The sequence below is a fragment of the Apodemus sylvaticus genome, chromosome 2, assembly GCF_947179515.1.
Source record: "Apodemus sylvaticus chromosome 2, mApoSyl1.1, whole genome shotgun sequence".
NCBI classification, from domain to species: Eukaryota; Metazoa; Chordata; class Mammalia; order Rodentia; family Muridae; genus Apodemus; species Apodemus sylvaticus.
This window is the reverse complement of record NC_067473.1, coordinates 174,945,376-174,964,925: the sequence shown is the minus strand read 5'-3', so window position 1 is coordinate 174,964,925 and position 19,550 is coordinate 174,945,376. Positions and strand designations below refer to the sequence as shown.

Below are 19,550 nucleotides of genomic sequence, written 5' to 3'. Positions count from 1 at the left end.
GACAAACTGTAGGTCAGAGGTTTTGTGGCTGTGTTGGTGTACCAGTCCCTCCACTTGAGGCCATACCTAGCTATAGGAGATGGTCTGTTCAGGCTCAGTGTCCCTCATTTTTCCATGCAATTCCTCAAAGATCCATTCTTCTCCCTCCCAACACTGTATCTTTTGCTAACTAATTCTTCAAGAATTTTCTACAATTTGGATCACATCCATCGCTCCTCCCAGAGCTCCCCCTTTTTTCTACCCACCCAACTTTGTGTCTTCCATCAATCTTTTTGTTGCTCCATCAATTCTGATTTTCATGCCCAAATACATGTGGATGCACCGTTTTTCAGAACAATGTAATAGCTGAGTTGCTCTGGACTTGCATTCGGACTCATGACACGCTTTCACAAAAGCCAGAAAATAATGTATTTTCCATGGGCGTTTTGTTGTCCTTGTTGTGACTGTATTGTTGGATAATCATCTTCAACCCAACACCCTCTTGCACATCTGTCTGCCAGGCCTCTGGTTAGTCTGCTGGTTTATTCAAGTCTACTGGGAAACAGCCAAGGTGAATGAGAGGAAAATACTGTTAGACAAGTAATTTTTCAACTGTTAATGTGTTAGGGTGGGGTTGGGGAAGGAGAGCCTAACTCATGTCTACGGGGAATTCAGACATGCCTGAAAAATTGCTATGACAGAAATGACATTGATTGACTTAAAACCGACAAGTTCCAAGGAGACAATCAAAACATAAGGCACAAGCTTGGCCCAGGAAAAAAAAAAAGAGTTCATTTCTCAAGAGGAGTCTAAATTTTGAGAGCATGGGCAAAGATCCTGAAGTGGGTAAAATTAATATCCAAAATGTAGAGCCTAGAAGGGCAGAAGTGGTACCCACGTGAAACGAAATTTTAGAACAATGTCCCATGGGACATTATGGGGGAATAGGAGGAGGGAAGAGGGCTTATGGGACTTCCAGGGAGTGGGAAGCCAGAAAAGGGGAAATCATTTGAAATGTAAATAAAAAATATATCGAATAAAAATCCCATAACAGGGATTGTTATAGGAAATAGAACAAGGCATAGGATACGCTGAGGGGCCCAGTTGTTCTATAGTGGAGTTAGCATTATAAACACACATTCTCTTACAAAGCCCAGAAAACAGTGATAAGACTGTGCTGGTCATATAATTGGTCCTAAATAAGTATTTATAGGAAGAATTAGTGAGTGATAGTTGCTTACAGCATAAGGCAGATAACTATGGGCCATCAACACAGACCTGAAGGTAGCATTGGTAACACCATGTGTACTAAGATGCACACTCACATTTATTAGGGGTTTGATCAACAGATAAATGACGGAGCTGACATGAAGGTATTTGCCATCTTCTAGAAACCTCTCGGGACATTTGTGCAACAGGGAATTCCACTTGCATAATTAAAGCTGTGAGTACATGTGACCGACAGTTAACTCAGATCTGGCCAACGTTACTTTATAAAAGGAAGGTACTTGAGTTGTAATGGAAGACTTGCAGGACACGCATGCAAATACACAGAGAGAGAGTCGGGAAGGAAGGAAAGCTCTAATAAGGTAAATGAAGCGGACTGCGTCATCATCTTTAAGAGGGGAACGTCCTTAAATGGCACTCACAGTTTACAAAGCGTGTTCACAGGTTACCTCATTTAGACTTCACAGTGCTCCCATGAGATGCAAGTAGTAAAGTCTCTCCCCCGCACCCCCAGAGGTGATGTGACTGAGTGATTGGAAGCAAGTGAGTTCTTCTTGGTGGCCTTGCTTTGACAACTCTATCAACTTACCTGACCTAAGGCAAATACTAATTTTATTAATTCTCTATCACAAGGAAGGCCCATTCAAAAATTCCTCCTAGGCAAGGCTTTAGAGTGATCAGGACTGACAAAAGCAGGGCTGCCTCTCTCTCTCTCTCTCTCTCTCTCTCTCTCTCTCTCTCTCTCTCTCTCTCTCTCTCTCCCTCTCTCTCGGCTGCAGAGCGCTCTGTCAGACACAGTCCGCTCCCTCAAAAATTATCATAGAACAGATTGAGAGCTAAATATGAACCGTGGAATGTTCCAGTTAAAGTAGAGACCTCGTTTCATTCAGCTCAACTCTAGACAGATAAGATGGAAGACGTGATGGAGACAGTGACCCCTCCCCCTTGGCCTTTGTAGGCTCTCAAACACTCTCCAGTTTAAGGCTGAGACCATTTATGGGGATGATATGGTGTAGCATGATTAGCTGATGATATAGCAGTGTCTGGGCATATTCTAAAGAGGGAGCAGTCACCTTCTGGGGGCTCTATTTTTTAAAATGTCATCATTATTTAAAAAACTCTCAGATACAGAGTTTATGATCCCACTGATGAAGACTCGAAAATACAATTTTTTTAAACAAAAGGAAAAATAACCATCTCAGGGTAAATGCAATAAGCTTTTTCAAATTGTGTTGGCAGGTCATGTTTTTCTTCCACATCTTTTTAAAGACACTCTAATAAATTAAATAAAATGGATAGGAAAACAAACAAAACCCTTATCTCCAGGTATGCCTTCTCTTCGCAAAACCAATTTCACAGAACAGTCAGATATGTAATAACGGGCCTCCCAGGGATGTGATTTTTTATTCAACTTGACATGCAAGTCGTGAGTAATTAATTATGTCTTCTATTTACACGTTGTCAGATAAGAGTATTAAACAGAAGCGCTGAGAGCTTCACCGAATGCCACCATTAATCGGTTTAATTTGCAAACCTAATGCAATCAAAAGGAAGACATTAGTGTAAAAACTGTTGTTGTCCTTTCTTAAAGGGACAGGCATGTTTTATGAGTAAGAGTCACACAAAGCCAGGGAATCACAGCATCTCGAGTCCACCTGCATGCTATGTCTTGGGCTGTAGAAGGTGTGCATGTACACGTCTTAGGAGCAGGCATCTCCCTTCCCAGCACACTACGGTTCTGTATAACTACCCTACACAGTGGAGAAGCATCACTAGCACCAGATGGCAGGACATGATGAATGGAAGCACAGACCTGATATTTGTGAGCTTATAGAACCTGACAGCAGGCTCTGGTCTGGAAGCACTTGACTGTCAGATTGGTGGGCAGAAATTAGGTTAAAAGACACAGGGAAGATTTTGGATGCTCAAGAACTTTTATTAGGAAGAACCCTTGTGGGATTTTTCTATCCAAATGTCAGTCCTCACAAAAGGACTTAAGAGTAGATTCAATCACAGGAGTCTCAAGATATTTCTGTAGTAAGAGGGGGAGGGGGGAAAGGAGAGGGAGAGGGAGGGGAGAGGAAACAGAAGGGGAGGGAAAGAGGGAGAGGCAAGGGGAGGGGGAGGGAGGGAGACAGGAGGGAGATAGGGAGAGTGAAGGGGAGAGGGAGGGGAAGAGGGGGAGGTGGTAAACTAGTGAATGGAAAGAGAAAACCACATCAGACAAAATATGTAGTATGTAGTCTCTAGCTATAGGACACATAGAGCAGAGCTCTTTAGTACTCCTTGGGAACATCTCCATAACTCAGTTTCTGCATTACTGAAATAGTGATAATGATGTAGAAAGCTATGCAAGGATGGGATGAAATAATTTGTGGAAAGTACCACAAAAATCCTTCATACTAGGCAATGGTGTCACTGGTACCATCGCCATCGTCGTGAATAAGGCCGTGAAGCCGGGAAGGATCATCTGGTCTCTGCCAGTCACTCACGTTGCTCGGTTCCTTTGGGACCAGTGGTTAGGACCCCGTTTGCAGAACTTTGTTTTCTGAGTTAGTATTTGTGCATACATCTGGTTCTTGATTTCCCATGGGATTGGTCCACAGACCCCTAGTGGTATCTGTAAATGGTAGAATCTCTAAACAGTGTGATCTATGTACAACCTTCTATATATTTTAAGTAACAGACTCTGTGGTGTAAATACTACATAGTTGCTGTACTGAATTTCTTTTGGGCTAGTAATAGAAAAAGTGCCTGAACACCGCCAGTGGAGACACAACGTTCTGGATACTTCCAACTTGAGGCTGGACAAGCCCACAGATGTGGAAACCCACAGACAGAGAGGGCTGGCCGTACAATAGTACTGCTTGTATTCTCTATTTGTTTGGGGCTATCAGCATGTAATTTTAACTCATAGCTTTAAATAAAGGAAAAACCTGGAGAGGAAATTCCACAACTATCAGACTACATTAACACAAATTATAATTATTATGGTCACAAGAGTAATTTTTAGTCACATCCAAAGGAAACAAATTTGAAAGCATGCCAACAGTTACAGCATAAGTCTGGGGGAATAAAACCATTTATTTCCCATTTGTCTGTACAAGTGGCTACAGATTAACGCATAAACAACAAGATCCAGGAGAGTTTCAGTCCAGGGACTAATTTACTGAACTACCCAAGCAACAGAGGATTATTTTATCTAATTAAGACAGAGAGTGCGTATTTAGAATTAAGCATTTGCATTTAACAGCAAATTCAGAATTATAAAAGCAATTAAAGCTAAAATGAGGTATGATAATTTTTCGTGCATGCCACTGAAGAGCCAAAGTGCATCTTAATGTGTGCGTGTGTAGCTATGACACAGAATCAGTGTGGGCACAGACGCTTCACTCCCTGTCCAGGGCTTGAACCCGTCCATGTCTTGTTCTTGCCTTTTAAACCTAGTTGAATCTTCTTGCCCCAGATTAATCTAATAAGAGTACAGATCAGTCTGCAAATGGCCTCATAACAGACTCGAATTTGTCACTGATAATGTTTTATTCAGGCCCTTGGTGTTTTGTGTATTTCCTTCATTATTCCACATTTACTTTAATACCCTTCTTTCCCTACAGATGTGCTTATTGATTTTTCTCTGTTCCTCCAATCTGAAAGATCTTCTTTGACTTAATCTCTATCAAATCTACTGAACAGGACTCACCTGGGCTTTTATTTCTTTATCAAAACGAACGTCCCTTCAAGCCCTATGCCCTGCTCTTTATTAGTGCGTATTCTTGTCTCCTTCCTCTGCAGGCTAATTGGCTACTGTGTCTAAGCTTTGGGCAGTATTTTCATACACTGTCCCTTAAGCTTCTCTGTGTCCACGTTACAGATTATCTCACAACACAATTTCGTTTCATGACCTTAAGAATGATCACAGTCTCATCCTTACAGGAGAACCTGAATACTTTTAAGAACGAGTGGTTGATCTAAACGCATATTCTTCTATACTCTTTCAAACACCCCACATTTTACCCAGATTTTGGAAACTCATCTTACACAATTCATGATATACTCTAAAGTTATCCGCTAGAAGAACAGACTATCCTTTGTCAATCAATCATCTATTTTGGTAATTTCCCAGCAGGATGACTTCAGGACGTCACTTTCATCTGATTCTCTGAAGTCACTGTGGTGTGTCGTCATTGTTGATGTTAGGGGCTGTCTTAATTCTTGGACGTTTTAAGGATTTGCAAGTCAAGTCTTGTAAAGGGCAGTTAAATGTGCAACCTGCTTCAGAATAAATCTGAGTCTGATGGCTAATAGTATTTTGTGTTATAGTCCTTTGCTATTTTGCATATATTATCCTAAAATGTTATGCATTTATTCAGATATACTCACTTCCCCTATGAAGATAATTACTTTATTTCTGAGTTGCTATAGACAAGAGGCTATGCCTGTCAGCCAGTAAGTTAAAATATTTAGCAGACTGACAGGCACAATAAAAACTCAGCAAGCTAAACAACAAAAGCACTCAAGATTATCTTGGAAATAACTATGGACTGATACAAAGTTGAAAGCAAAGACTGGGGCAATGACTCAGTGAATAAAGACTGAGTAGTGTAGACATTACCTCTGTGACTCTAGCACTGCAGGGCAGGGAGTGGATGGGAGCGGACATGGTGGGCTAGCCTAGCCTAAATGGTAAGTTCCAGTTTCAGTGAGAGATCCTGACAAAAAATAAAGAAGAGCGAGACAGAGAAAGATACCAGAGTTAATCTTTCCCCTGCCGCTACACATGGGTGAGCAAACTTGCACACTCACATGTACACACAAACACATACAGTTCCCTCTGTGCACACACAAGTTGCAAATAAATGTAAAGAAAAGGCGGACACACCGTTCAATTCACCTCCCCCAGTGGTAACAAGGTTGCCTATCAAGATAAAAAAAAATACCCAAACTATGAAACTGTCATTGGTAACAATCATTCTGACTTCACCAGTTGCACACACAAGGAACTTGTGTGAATATACATGTTGGGCTCAGGATGCACTTGTGCAAATGTACATGTGGGAGTGTGGGCGTGCTGAGATGTCCAGATCTTACAACTATGCATGGTTCAAGGAAACTACCTTGACAATAAAAAGAAAACTGTGTCCACATCCCAAGGCTTCCTCTGGCTGCCTCTTTACAGATAGGTATATCTTCTTCCCACGTTCCCCACCCCAATTCTTGGTAAACAGGAATCAACTCTCCGGCTCAGTGACTTCGCTCTTTCAAGAATATTACATAAATATGACCATGCAGAGTGCCAGATTTTAATCTTGTTCCTTCACTCAGAACACTCTTATTGAGGTGAAGTCACTGTGTCCTCTTGGCCATACATGGATGTGCCTCAGGTCCTAACCATTCACATACCAGAGGACACTGTGATTATTGTCCATGTCTGGCTGGTACAGACCCCCAGATGCAAGATTTAGTTTATTTGGGTAACTCTGAAGCCTCTAATATGTTAGTTGGTGTTTAGGAAAAAGGTTTCAGAATTAGGTAAGAAGGGTCAGGAGGCTGTGACAGCATAGCATGTAAGAAGATGTCTGTTGGTATGCTCAGGGAGGGATCCATCTGCCCTGGTTCTTCCCAGAACACGTCAATTTGTGTTGGTTGTACCAGCATAACGATCTCTTTGTTCCCAGAAGTGCCCCAGTTAGTATGACAAATTATGTAATCATTGTTCTTTGGATTCCTCCATGACCCTGGGAACATCAATCCTGTGCTTGCTCAGCTATGATGAGGCTGGATTTCAGTGGGTAGCTGTTTTGAGGCTGTTCCCTACACCTATAGAGTGACCTTGTAGAGTCTGAGGATTAGATCCATCTTCTTGTAATGAAGGATAACCTTGCTCAAGTCTCTTCTGGCCCTGCCTGCTTCTTCTCTCATATAAAATGATCCTCTCTGTCAGTTTGATGGTTAAGGGCAGGAACTGAGCTCATGCCAAAGAGCCATGACCATGGCGACTTCCCAAACTGTAATAACCCTAGCAGGTCCTGCGTATTCTAGCTTTGGCCCATCCCAAAAGCTACAGGCCTACAGTGAGCTTAGCTGGGACCAGCTGTTCAACCCTAGGCCAATCACTCTGCCCGGGGCACAAGGTCAAGGAAGAGTTCCACCAATTCTTATGTGGGAGGAAGTCCCCTCAGAGGGTAGAGAACTTTGAGTCAGGGGATACAGGCTAGGCTCCTGGAGGAACTGAAAGGACAGTAGTACACATAGTCACCCTTCTTTCATCCAGCTCCTCTTCCATCAAGAGGGCAGGCAGCGCACTGCTAAATGGCACCCAGCTAGCACAGAACATAGCCGGAATTCAAGTCAAAATCTTTACTTTTTTTTCCCCAGTAGACAGTCTATGCTCTTTAGTTTCTTGTGACGGGATTTGGTTTAGAAAAATGGGAAATAAAATCCTGTCAGTATAACATTGGAAAGCTTTGCTAGTGGTTTGGTTTTTGACTGCTCACACTCATGGACAGCACTCGTGCAAGCAATCCTTATTCTCCAAATCCATGATCCACATCTCATGCTTATGATCAGTATCTATGATAATATATGTCCTCATTTAATGTAAATACATACGTGAATTGTATATAATTGACTCCTAGGCTTATGGCTTAATGTAACAAATTTCAGAAGGTTAAAAAATACAAAGGCCTTGAAAAAATATAATACATTTTAGTGAGAATACATATATGCTAGGGCAGTTTAATGAATTTTAACTATATATATGAACATATACACATATACATGTATGTGTATGTATTTTGCATAGACATAGGAAGCACATTTAGAATACATATCTCTAGAGGGTAGTAATTTTGAAGTATACTGTTAAGGAAAGAGCTTTCTTCTTTTTCTGACTATTGCTGTGATGTTTTCCTTATAGTGCCCACTTTGAGTTCCTAATATATTAATATAAAATTGTTGTGACTATTGATACATAACTGATTCAGGATTCCTTGAGTATTGCAAGTGAAGAATTCCCCACTTCAGATCTGCAAAAGGCCCTCAGGAAGGCTGATTGGAGACATCAGATAGCAACAAGAATTTCAATAGAAAGAGTCTTCCTACATTCTTCATTAACCTTCCAAAAGGAAAGACGTTCTATAGGTCAAGGATTTGAAGCAATCCAGGTAACAGTACACACAGGTAAACACAGCTTTAAAGATCTTTTGAGTTCCAAATGCACAAAATATAAATCCAAGAATTCAGCCCCAGATAACCTGAATGGTAGATGAATTTTAGCAGATTTTGATAATTAAAAGCAACAAGGATAATAGCAGCTTCACAAGGGCTTAAACTCAGTTTTTAATGTCCAAAGGATTTCATTCTAAACGCTTGCAATCACCTTAGTGAGAAGTCTTTGCATACCAGCATTTCCATATTGCAAATCCCTGGAGTCTAACTATGAGGAAGCCTGTAGCCGGTGGAGAGACTAATTAAAAAGTATAATTTGGTTAAGGAAGACTGCAGAGGGAAATTCCCCAGCACAATGCACAATAAGTCTGGTCACAGCTTGTCACTACATTTAAGGGCAAATAATGGCTTGTATCAGTAACTTTTAATCCAAAATGTCCAGTTTTCTTTTATATCTTTAAGGGGAGAACCACATAACTCAATATTTAAAGACACATCTCAGACAGCATAGACTTAATTTCTGTTTCTATTTGTGGTTTTATTTTTGTTGTGTTTTTATGTGTTTTTGTGTTTTGTTTTTTTTAAAGAATCTCATGATGTATTCCTAAAATTGTGATCCTCCTGCTGGCTTCAGACCCTTAGCCCAATGCTGGATCACAGGAACATGACACCACACCCAGTCTTCCTTCATCATAAACTTAAGAGCTAGAATTTGAAGCCATTTGTGATGATGTGTTTCCCAGAAGAGGCAGGAGAATCAGGAGTTTAAGATCATCTTCAGCTACAGATCAAGTCTGGCTGAAAGGCTCTGTCTTAAATAAATATTCAGAATTGTGAGTAGAGCCAAATAATAGGCATTTTCTAGTGACAACTATAAATGTCATCCTTATCCTTGGTTTGGGGCAAGAAGACACATTTCAATAATTGTTTTTACATGACAGAATACTTGACAGACAGCAGCTCACAAGGAAGAGTTCCCTTCTTTCCTTTCCTTTCCTCTCCTCTCCTCTCCTCTCCTCTCCTCTCCTCTCCTCTCCTCTCCTCTCCTCTCCTTTCCTTTCCTTTCCTTTCTTTTTAAGGACTCCTTTTTACATGTATTAATATTTTGCCTGCATGTATGTGTACCAAGTGCATGCATTTCCCTTAGAGGCCAGAAGAGGGCACTGGATCCCCAGAACCAAAGTATCAGACAGTAAAGAGCCACCATATGGGTGCTGGGAACTGAACCTCAGTCCCCTGCAAGAGCAGCAAGTGCTCTTACGACTGAGCCAACTAAAAGGGAAAGTTTCTTTTGGTTCTCAGTTTGAGGTTATAGTCCATGGTTGTGGGGAAATCACCACGGCAAAAGTGTGAGATAGTCAGTCACACTGAGTCCAAAGTCAGAAGCAAAAAAGTACCCAGCTCACTCTCTCTTTTACACTGCATTATTCTTCAGCCCATGAGATGGAGCTACTGACACTAAAGACAGCTTTTCCCTTCTCAGTTAACCCTCCAGGGAAACCCTCACAGTTAAAAGACGTGAAGATGTGTGTCTCATCCCCAGTTCACCATCACATTCTTGCTTTTTATTTGTAAACTTCAGTTCTCAATATATTGTCAAATTAAGTAGATATCCCTGAGCAACATACTAAAACATTGTTTTTATGAACAAACAAATTGACTTAAGTTGAAAACTCCTGGTTAGTCTTAGAGAAAGATAACATGCCACAAAGAGCCTTATCTCAATGATGCTGCTTCAGGGACATACAAAACTTATATAAATTAATTACTATATAAATTAAATTTAACTTAAGTTTATTTAAAACAAGAATTTCTAATATTACTTTTTAACTCTGTAGATGCAACTTAAAAATTTTAACATTCATTTACTTTTGTGTGTATGTGAGAGTGCATATGTACCATGAAACATGTATGTTCCTTGGAGGGCAACTTCCCAGAATCCTTTCCTTCTGCCATGTGGGGTTCTTGGATTAAACTTGGGCCATTGTGGTGGGCAGCAAGGACCATTACCTGCTAAGCCCTGTGGCTGGGGCTTTTAGAAGGAATTTTTTTCTCATAAACTCATGAAGTGGTGGGAAGCATTGCTTTCAGCCATGAATGTGAAAGCATACATAATTTAATTACAGTTCCTCCCTAATTCTGGTTAAGCTTGTCCAACAAACAAAAACAAAATTAAAGTTATGGAAAACCATTAGAGCTAACCAGAGTTTAGCACAATAACAATGCAATAATAGACCATTCATATAAACCAATCTGCTACAGGATTACTTAAAGCGAACATACACAAACGAATACATTCTTCAAATATGTTTTTGTATTTAAGCTGCTTGAAATTTTAATTATTGTTTGTTAAGCTATATGCTAAAATTTTAATGATGACAACATTAATTCAATTAGCATCTTGTGCCTGCTGTTTATGTTGCAAGAGAAAACGTCTGTGCTTCAGAATGTGGCTCATGTTTAACCTTCAACCACTAGATGCTCCCGTGACTTTACTATCTTACATGTCCTCTATGTGGACACACATCTAACTACATGGTGTGACATTTTTCTGTCTCTGGTCTATGTCCCCATTATGCCATTTCAAAGACACAAGTGACTTTAGCCATTCTTTCCCTGCAGCGTTTGTCAATTCTTGGCACCTAAGAGATGATCGGTAAGTGATTGACTGAATGTGACTGGACAGTAAATCACTGTCCTGTAAACCAAATGTCAGATTTCATACTGAAGAGGGGAGGAAATTTCCCAATGTCCCAGTTTGGTTCTGGGAAAAGACTGAACAGCAGCAGCAGCAGCAGCAGCAGCAGCAATGCATAGGCAGCCCTGTCGGGAAAACTAAAAGGCAAAGAAAATGAACTAAGTTGACAGGGGGATTGTTAGTGAAAGATCAGAAACAGGAGCATGTGGGTTTACCATATTCTCATCCATAAACAAGCCAACTGATCTGGATTTCGGGGAAAAAATAGAACGTCTCAGTCGTCTTAAGAGAGTTGAATGAAATAGCACACACACAAAGAAGGAACTATTTACCATTTGAATCATATATATGAGTAGTCCTTCTTTTTAGATTTATTAGTAAAGGCTCATAAATCTCTAGTGCAAAGATAGGTTTCTTTGATTACCATTTACTTTAGTGTAGAAACAGTTTTTTCAGTAAAGTGAATGGTACTTCATCCTTCTTTGGAAAAAGCCTTCTAAAAAGAGCACATAGTCTGTGAAGTGACTGAGTGCGCAAAGGCCCTTGCTACCAAGCCTGACTGAATCTGATCCCTGGGACCCACACAGTGAAGGGACAGACTTTCTCCAGTAAGCTGTCTTCGGACTTCAGGAGTGCACAGAAAATAGATAGATACAACTTTTAGGTAACATGTATATTTTCTCAAATAGATGGCAGTGATCTGTTTTTGATTCTCTCTTTGTGAAATATTTTCCACAAACGTGTCATGTTTCCTATGGTCCCAACTGCTGGTGGAGAAGAAAGAAAAAAAAAACCTTTATCAAGAATGGTCTTCAACCTTGCTTCAAGATCCTCTGTTTCTTCTGTTCTAAAACACGGAAGACAGGGGAGCTGAGTTGTCTGTTAGCACCTAGGAAACCCCAGGAAAGAAAAGATCCTTCACTGTAGAATTAGATGCCGAAATAGTTGAGAAATGTGAGCACAACATGGTCGCTCCTCTAGCGTGGAGGACTCTGTTTGCAAGAGGGGGAATGATTTTTGCAGAGCTCTGGGGCACACATAGGATACAAAACAAAAACATGAAAGATTTTTATAAAGTTGTTTTTTGTTGTTACTGTAATTATAGTTTGTGTTTTCACATACTTTACTCAATGGCTCATAGAAACCATATAGAACCTTCTGGAATCAATAGTACCAGAGAACAGAGGAGAGTCTTTGTTGTGTTGGCTCCACCTCTGAACCTGTTTACGTTATTTCCTCTACTTATACCAGGGTGCAATAAAGAAGCAGCTTAAGAGAGGAAGTGTGTATTTTGGATGACAGTTTATGGGCTTCAGTTCCATCATGGCAGAGAAGGCGGAATCACAATGCAACCATTCACACTACATCCAGGAAGCAACAGAGAAGCAGCCGGAAGTGGGACCAACCTCTAAAATTCCCGGAATCCACTTCCTCCCGTGAGACTCCACCTCCTAAGGTTCCTCAGCCTTTCAGAACAGTGCTAAAAGTTGGAAGCCAAGTGTTCAAAAACACAGTCCAATGGGGGATATTTTACATTCAAACCACAGGGAGCCTCATTCGCCCGGCTTTGGCTTCTCGAATCAATTGACACTAGTGAGTTACAAAGCTCTCGTTCACTTATTTAAGCAGAAAGAGCTGAGACCAAAGGATGCCATAGAAGAGTTGTGTACGTGACTGGGTAATGACCCAGGATTAATTCTCTCCATAGGAATCACCAAGAGAGTAGGTTGAAAAGGACCTGTTAGAGGCAGTGCTCAACAAGCATTAGCAGGTCTGCTACCGCTGAGAATATAGAAATTTTGACCCGGTTGGGATGGTAGAGATCATAGAGAGTGGTGATATGGAATGGCAGCCAAAAATATTTTTGGTATACCTGTATCGGCTGTAGGATACACACACACACACACACACACACACACACACACTAGCTTTTATAGGAACCACTTGCCCTTAAGCATGTCAATTGTGACTTTTTGAGAAAGGATTCCATTTTACTGTGAGCATAGATAGCTGTGAGTTTGAAATCTTCCTGCTTCAGCCTCCTGAGTGCTAGGTTGTGAGACATGCAGCACCATTCCCAGTTCCAATAGCTACAGGAGTTGTTATGTCTTTTTTTTTTTTAACCTGGGTTATCTTGCTCTATAAGCATGACATTGAACTCCCAATTGTACCTTCCAAGTGCTGGGGTTATGAGCATTCCTGCTTGTCACTACTGTTCTCAGCTTTTAAAATTAATTTTTAAAACATGTATTTACTTTTATTTTATGTAAACAAGTGTTTTCCGTGTGTGTGTGTGTGTGTGTGTGTGTGTGTGTGTGTGTGTGTGCCATAGTTATGCAGTACCTGTGTGACCAGAAGAGGGCGTGAGATCCTCTGAAACTGGACTTACAGGTGGTTGTGAGCTATCATGTGGGTGTTGGGAACTGAACCTGGGTCTTTTGCAAGAGCAGCAAACATTGTTATCCACCCAATCACTTCTCCAGGCCCCAATTACTGTTGTTTAACCAGTAAAAATCAAGTAACTACTTAAGAGACATTGATAAATAAATAAATGTATTATTGAGGACATCTACTTTTTATAAAAAAAAATGCTTGTGTTTCTATTTGTGAGTTTAATAATATATTAGTATGCAATTGATAAAGATTTACTATTTATAGTGTGGTGGCTACAGTATAATTATGATGATTTAATTGTTATAATGATAGTTCTTCAGGTTTTCCTTATATAGACATGTTCACAAGTCAATTATTATAATATCTCAAAATGCTTAGAAGCTATTTATATAGTGAAAAAAACTGTTAACCAGATTATTAAGTTGTTGTCACACTTCTAATGCCAGATGCTAGCATGCAGGAAAAGACAAAAGTTATGAGGTAAAACTTTATTTCCAAAGTATTTATACCAGAGTTGGGTCCATTGGCTGAGGACCACCAAACCCTGTGTGGCTGTATGCATATGAGGATGGAGTCAATGGATCCATGCATCTGGACTCATTAAACTAGAGGGGAGGAGAACAGATTTCTGGAGTCACTGCTGTTAAGCTCCCTATTTTGCCCTGCTGCCACTGGCCACAGTAATGATACCAACATAAACATCCTTTCCAAATGCTCCAGACACAAGTTGGTTAAGGGCAGGGCAGGGCAGGTGGCACAGTGGTTAATGTGCTTGCTGTGCAAATATGAAGACCCCAGCTTAGATCCCCACCACCTGTGTAAAAAACCATCAGTGGAAGTATGTCTGTAACCCCACAAGTGGTCCCCAAAGCTCCCTGGCCAGCAGTCTATCTTGAACAGTGAGTTCAGGTTCCCATGAGAGATCCTGTCTCAAAAACTTGAAGCAGATGGATGGAGGGTGACAGCAGAAGGAGCCTCCTATCAACCTCTTGTCCCTGCATATGTCATACGTGCACATACTGCACACAAACATACATGACACATAGAGGCTTGGCAGTTGTCTACAGTTTAGGCAGGGGAATAGCGTGCATTTTCTAGGTCATACAACAGTAGTCCTTTACATTGTAAAGATCTAAAGCGGAAATGTGCTCACAGTGGGAAGACTCAGCACCCATCACTTGCAGATGCAGAGGCAGTGAACCATTCGTGGAACACTCGACATAAAATTTCCATGGGAAATTGAGATGCATGGAGTGTGCATGAGAGAGAGAAAGAGAGAGAGTGAGTGAGACAGAGACATAGAGATACATAAAGAGATCTCAGAGAAAGTCAGAAAGACCATGAACCACAGGTACGTATCCTGAGTAAGACTTAAGTGGCCAATATCATAACATTCGAAATATTAAACAGATGTTTAAAATGTAAAGTATTAAAGACCCTTTCAAAGTTAATGATCTTTGATGACATCTAATCTAAGAGCAGACAGAATAACAAAGGAGTAAAGGACTCGTGCCAAGTCTCCGAGTGAAGAGGGGAGCTTCCAGTTGACCATTAATAAGCAACACTTCAGGGAAGACAGACGTCAAATTCCGATGAGGTCATAGTCTGCAGCTTGCATCTTAGTGGACAAAGCACTGGTATTGACTGGATGGATGATATAGGAGGCCATTTTCAGGAAAGGCAGTGAAAAATCTGATGTATTGTTTGCAGCAGGAATTATGAGAAGACATACAAGAGGAGATACTAGATAAGCCTTCCATTTGATCCATAGACAGAACACTTGAGATTGGAGACTCTTGATTGATAGCATTGCTTTGATATTTTTGTATCTAGTTGTACATACTTGCTTAGCATAAACATCAGTATACAATTCTAATCATTCCATGACCAGTACTGGGTGTAGGTCACACCACCTCATGCAGATATCACCTCATGAAGTGCAGCGGCTGACTGAGACAACCTGAGCTACCACGTTAAGTGGATTCATAACTAAAGCATGCACAGGCAATGATGTACAAAGCCTTGAACATTCTTCCCCTTCCAGTGAAAATGGACTATAACCTGAATATCATACAAATCCCCATCTCCCCAGAGCATATAGATCCACTTAAGTTATAGAAAATATGAAACTGAAAAAGCAACCTTCACGGTTGAAATATTTGACTTATGTTCCTTAGAAATTCTTGCTTATATGGAGGATATAAATATGGACATTAATAAATGCTTGTCATAAATAAAGGCATGGAGATATTTTTAGGAGATGGGAGAATGGTTTGTCGTATGCCTATGGACCATTTTAGGTCATACCATTGAGATCTGGTAGACTATTTGACATTTAATAATGAATAGTTTTGAGGTTCATGTCACCATATGCACAGCTATATCTAATTTGTTAGTTCCTTGTCAGTAGTTTGAATTAGAAGCCTCAAAATTATAAAGAAATTATACTGTATGCCTGAAGTACCATAAAACAGACCAACCACAAAATGTATGATACTATACTATGTGCCTAATATAACTCTCTGAACGTCTCTTAACTGTAAGGAAGTGTGATTCAATCAGGGAGCATGTGTGAAAATGCTTTAAAGATTGAGGCTTAGTGGTTTTTCCATTTGTAGATTTTTCTTTTTCTGGTATACTTTATACTAAAGTGAAATAATGCTATCCTTCCATAAAATAAATATTAGTAACAGACCCTAGAAACATTATTTTTCTCATTAGTGGAATACTTTAAATGTTTTATTAATGTATGGACTATGGTGTACAGCTTATCATAGTAGATGTTTGCTAGCAAATGTTGAGAAATACACATGGTATGTTGAAGAGAGTGAAAATCTGTTACAATCATTAAGATACCATCATGCTATCTGTGATGGATTTTCTATTACAATGTTTTGAGTTCAAACTTATGACACATTTTTCTTTTCATTTTAACTTTAACATTATATTTTTTTCTCTGAAGCTAAATAGTCTCATTTCTAGAGTTACCATCTACTATGAAACAAAAACTTGAAGTTATTGCAAAGGCTAGCTGTACATCAGATAACACACACACACATACACACACACTTCTTTGCTATTCTCTGGAAAACACGTTCCTCCATTTTTCATCTTAACTTCACAGATAGTGCTACCTAGACATCTCAGTTATAGCAAAGTCTGGCAAACGGTTAGAAAAATAAATTATATTTAAAAAAGTCAGTATGCATATTATATCTGTGGTATGTCGTAGAGAGAAACAGGTGGCACGTGCAACTGAATTTAGTGTTTACAAGATTTTTAAAATAAAATTATGACTGACGGCTTAAAAATTGAGCACGTATTCAGTACAGCTCATAACTCCACTCGCGTTACGACTCGCTTGCTGATTACTCAGAGACTACATTTTCCTGTGATCCAGGGAGACAGGAAAATATAGAATAGTATTGCACTCTTGCTATCGGGGATCTGTGAATCCTGTTCACTATAACCTTGGGGAGCATTTATAATTAATGGGCTTATAAGCAAGCAGTGACTCCTTAATGTGGAAACATTGGCTGTCATTAACACGTTGACCTCCCCGAGCGAGGTATCCTCGTGGTGCTGAAAGGATAGCTCCGGATCACCTGTGGCCATCCTTGAGTTGCTGGGGCAAGAAGGGAGAAAGGACTAGAACAGAAGGGAAAAAGAGCTTTGCAACCAGGAGTGAGGGAGTACCAATTCCTAACTTCCCTTCAGGTGCCAAGAAAACAGCTTAAAAAAAAAAACTACATGCTTTAAGTGTCAAGATTTAAAAACAAAACAGTATTTTCCTTTTCACTTTTTTTCTCAAAGTACAATTTTGAGCCACACGTTCCAAAGTGGATAGGAAAAGGCGAATTTTATAAATCATATATTCCACCATTAAAATCGGTGGCAGCATCCTGTTACGAGAGGATGGAACTGTGTAGAGTTTTCCCAGGCATCCCCAGATGGATGGAGGGTAAGACAGGGAGAGACCTCCCCTGGAGTTGAGCCGATTCCTTATTCAATGGAACCCTCACCCTCGCCCCGCCTGGCCAGTGCATCTGGTCCAGAGCTCAGCGCCCTGCGTGTGATTCCCGCAGAAGGCGAATTGACTGAGACAAAGCAGCCTACCGAGGTTTCACTGGGGGAGGGCGCGAAGGTGAAGTGGCATTGGGGTGCAGTGGGGACCGCTTAAAAAAGTGCCCTCATGTCGCCTGAGAAGGCTCTATCCCGCAAGCCCATCGCTGAGGTAGCAGAGTACAAAGGGCGACAACTGGAAGGCTCAAACTTCCAGATCTTTCCACCCGCAGCTACGCAGCCCACCCGGCACCGCGCTGAGGACAAAGCGTGCGCAGCTGGCGCTCCCCGCCTGGCCACCGCACCCTGAGAGCCTAGCTCCCCTCGGCGGGATGCATCCCCATCTCCAAGGGCTGGGGGGGGTCCCTACCTTGAGCAGCACAAAGAGCCCGAGCAGAGGTAGCAGGCGGCGGCCCCCGCGCCTTTCCCTAGGCAGGTGCCCCATCGTGGCGCGACCCGGGAGGGACGGCAGCGCCAGCGGGTCCCCGCGGCGCTTAGATGACCAGTCCCGGCTGGCAGCCTTAGACCTCGGGCGCCCGGGCGGCTCCAGGCGGCCGCATGTCGCCTGGCAGGTCCCCCTGCGCCTCCGGATGGATCGCTCTCCTCTTCTGTGCCCGAGTCCTGCTAGAACGTGCCAGGAGCCGGCGTTGCTTAATGGCTAAGGATGGAGAGGGTGGGGATGGCAGTGGGCGAGGCTCTGCGCCACAGCTACAGCGGTTGCCACGGGAGGCAGGGGTCGGCGTGCGGAGGGAGCTGCCCGGGCTCCGCAGGCAGGCAGCCCTCCGCGGCCCCCTAGCAACAGTGATGTTCGCTCTCTCTCAGAGCAAGGAACTCCTCAAGTGCAGATCTCGGGTCCTCCCACCAGGGCCTGCCGCTTCCCCTTGCTAGGCAGCCCCCCAGACCAGGCTCCGCCTCAGCCTTTCCAGATTCTCCTAGGACGGGTTGTTTGCAGGGTTTCCCCTCTGATGCCTCTCATCTCAGGTCCTTCTCAACAACCTCCCCCCCCCCACCCCCAACACACACACACATACCCGTTCCTTTGCCCTTGTACGTACAAGTGACATTTAAATGTTGTCGAAAAGAGGGGTGAATCTCAATCCCACACACACACCTCAGTTCAATTCCCCCATAGCATGCCAGAGTCATCTAGGGAAATGGTGAGTAATTCTGTGAGTTTCCCCCGCTTGTCCTGTTACCCACACCTAGCTCACAGTATTTTACACGTATTTAGAATATGTGTTTAATATATTCTCTCTGTGTGTGACTTTACTCAGTACTCAGAAGTATCCATGAATAAACTAATCCAAGACTTTAGAATCACAAGCAACGACTTCCATGCAGTGTGCCTCATGTCTACTTATCTGTCTCTAAAAGTTCTGTGTAGTTTTTGAAAGACAACTCTATTTACAAAAGAAAAGGTGGGGTGCACTATATTAAGTCGTTTCTTTTTATCCTGTAAATGTCCTGGGTGTGTCCTGAGGTAATGGAACTTTGTTTTTAGCCTTCAAAGTGTGGCACCAGGTGACAGGCAAGGGCACTTTGGTGGCTCACTTCACTTAGGAGGGTGGCACCAATTCTCTGGGGCACAGCTGAGGAGTGGTGGCCTGCCACAGGAGCAGAGTCGTGTGTGTGTGTGTGTGTGTGTGTGTGTGTGCTCATCTTTGTTTACAGGGGGACTGGAAACTAAAGGCTTGGATTAGGGATTTTTCATGAGTAGACAGAGGCACGAACGGGCCTTCACAAAGCACAACAACAACAACAACAACAACAACAATGCTCTGGGTCTGTGTGTGAATGTTTCCCTTGCTGGTGCCAAAGCACCTCAGTACACAGCACTCCCTGATGTGTGTCTGTTCAGCGCTGTTCTGCCTGTCCTGTGTTGGCCTCTCTCTCTCTCTCTCTCTCTCTCTCTCTCTCTCTCTCTCTCTCTCTCAATCTCTCCCTCCCTCCCTCCCTCCCTCCCTCCACCCCCCTCTCTCCCTCTCCCTCCTTCAAGCTCTCCTCTCCCCCCTCCCCTCCTCTC

The 19,550-nt window shown here is 42.0% G+C and overlaps 1 protein-coding gene across 1 annotated transcript in view; it reads right to left on the bottom strand.

Moving 5' to 3' along the window:
- Ptpro (protein tyrosine phosphatase receptor type O) overlaps positions 1 to 3,640 on the bottom strand; it is a 189,427-nt gene extending 185,787 nt beyond the window's left edge. The window contains exon 1 of the mRNA XM_052172930.1: positions 3,632 to 3,640. Coding sequence (XP_052028890.1) covers positions 3,632 to 3,640 — 9 coding nt within the window. The remainder of the gene's footprint in view (positions 1 to 3,631) is intronic.
- Positions 3,641 to 19,550: the final 15,910 nt, after the last annotated feature.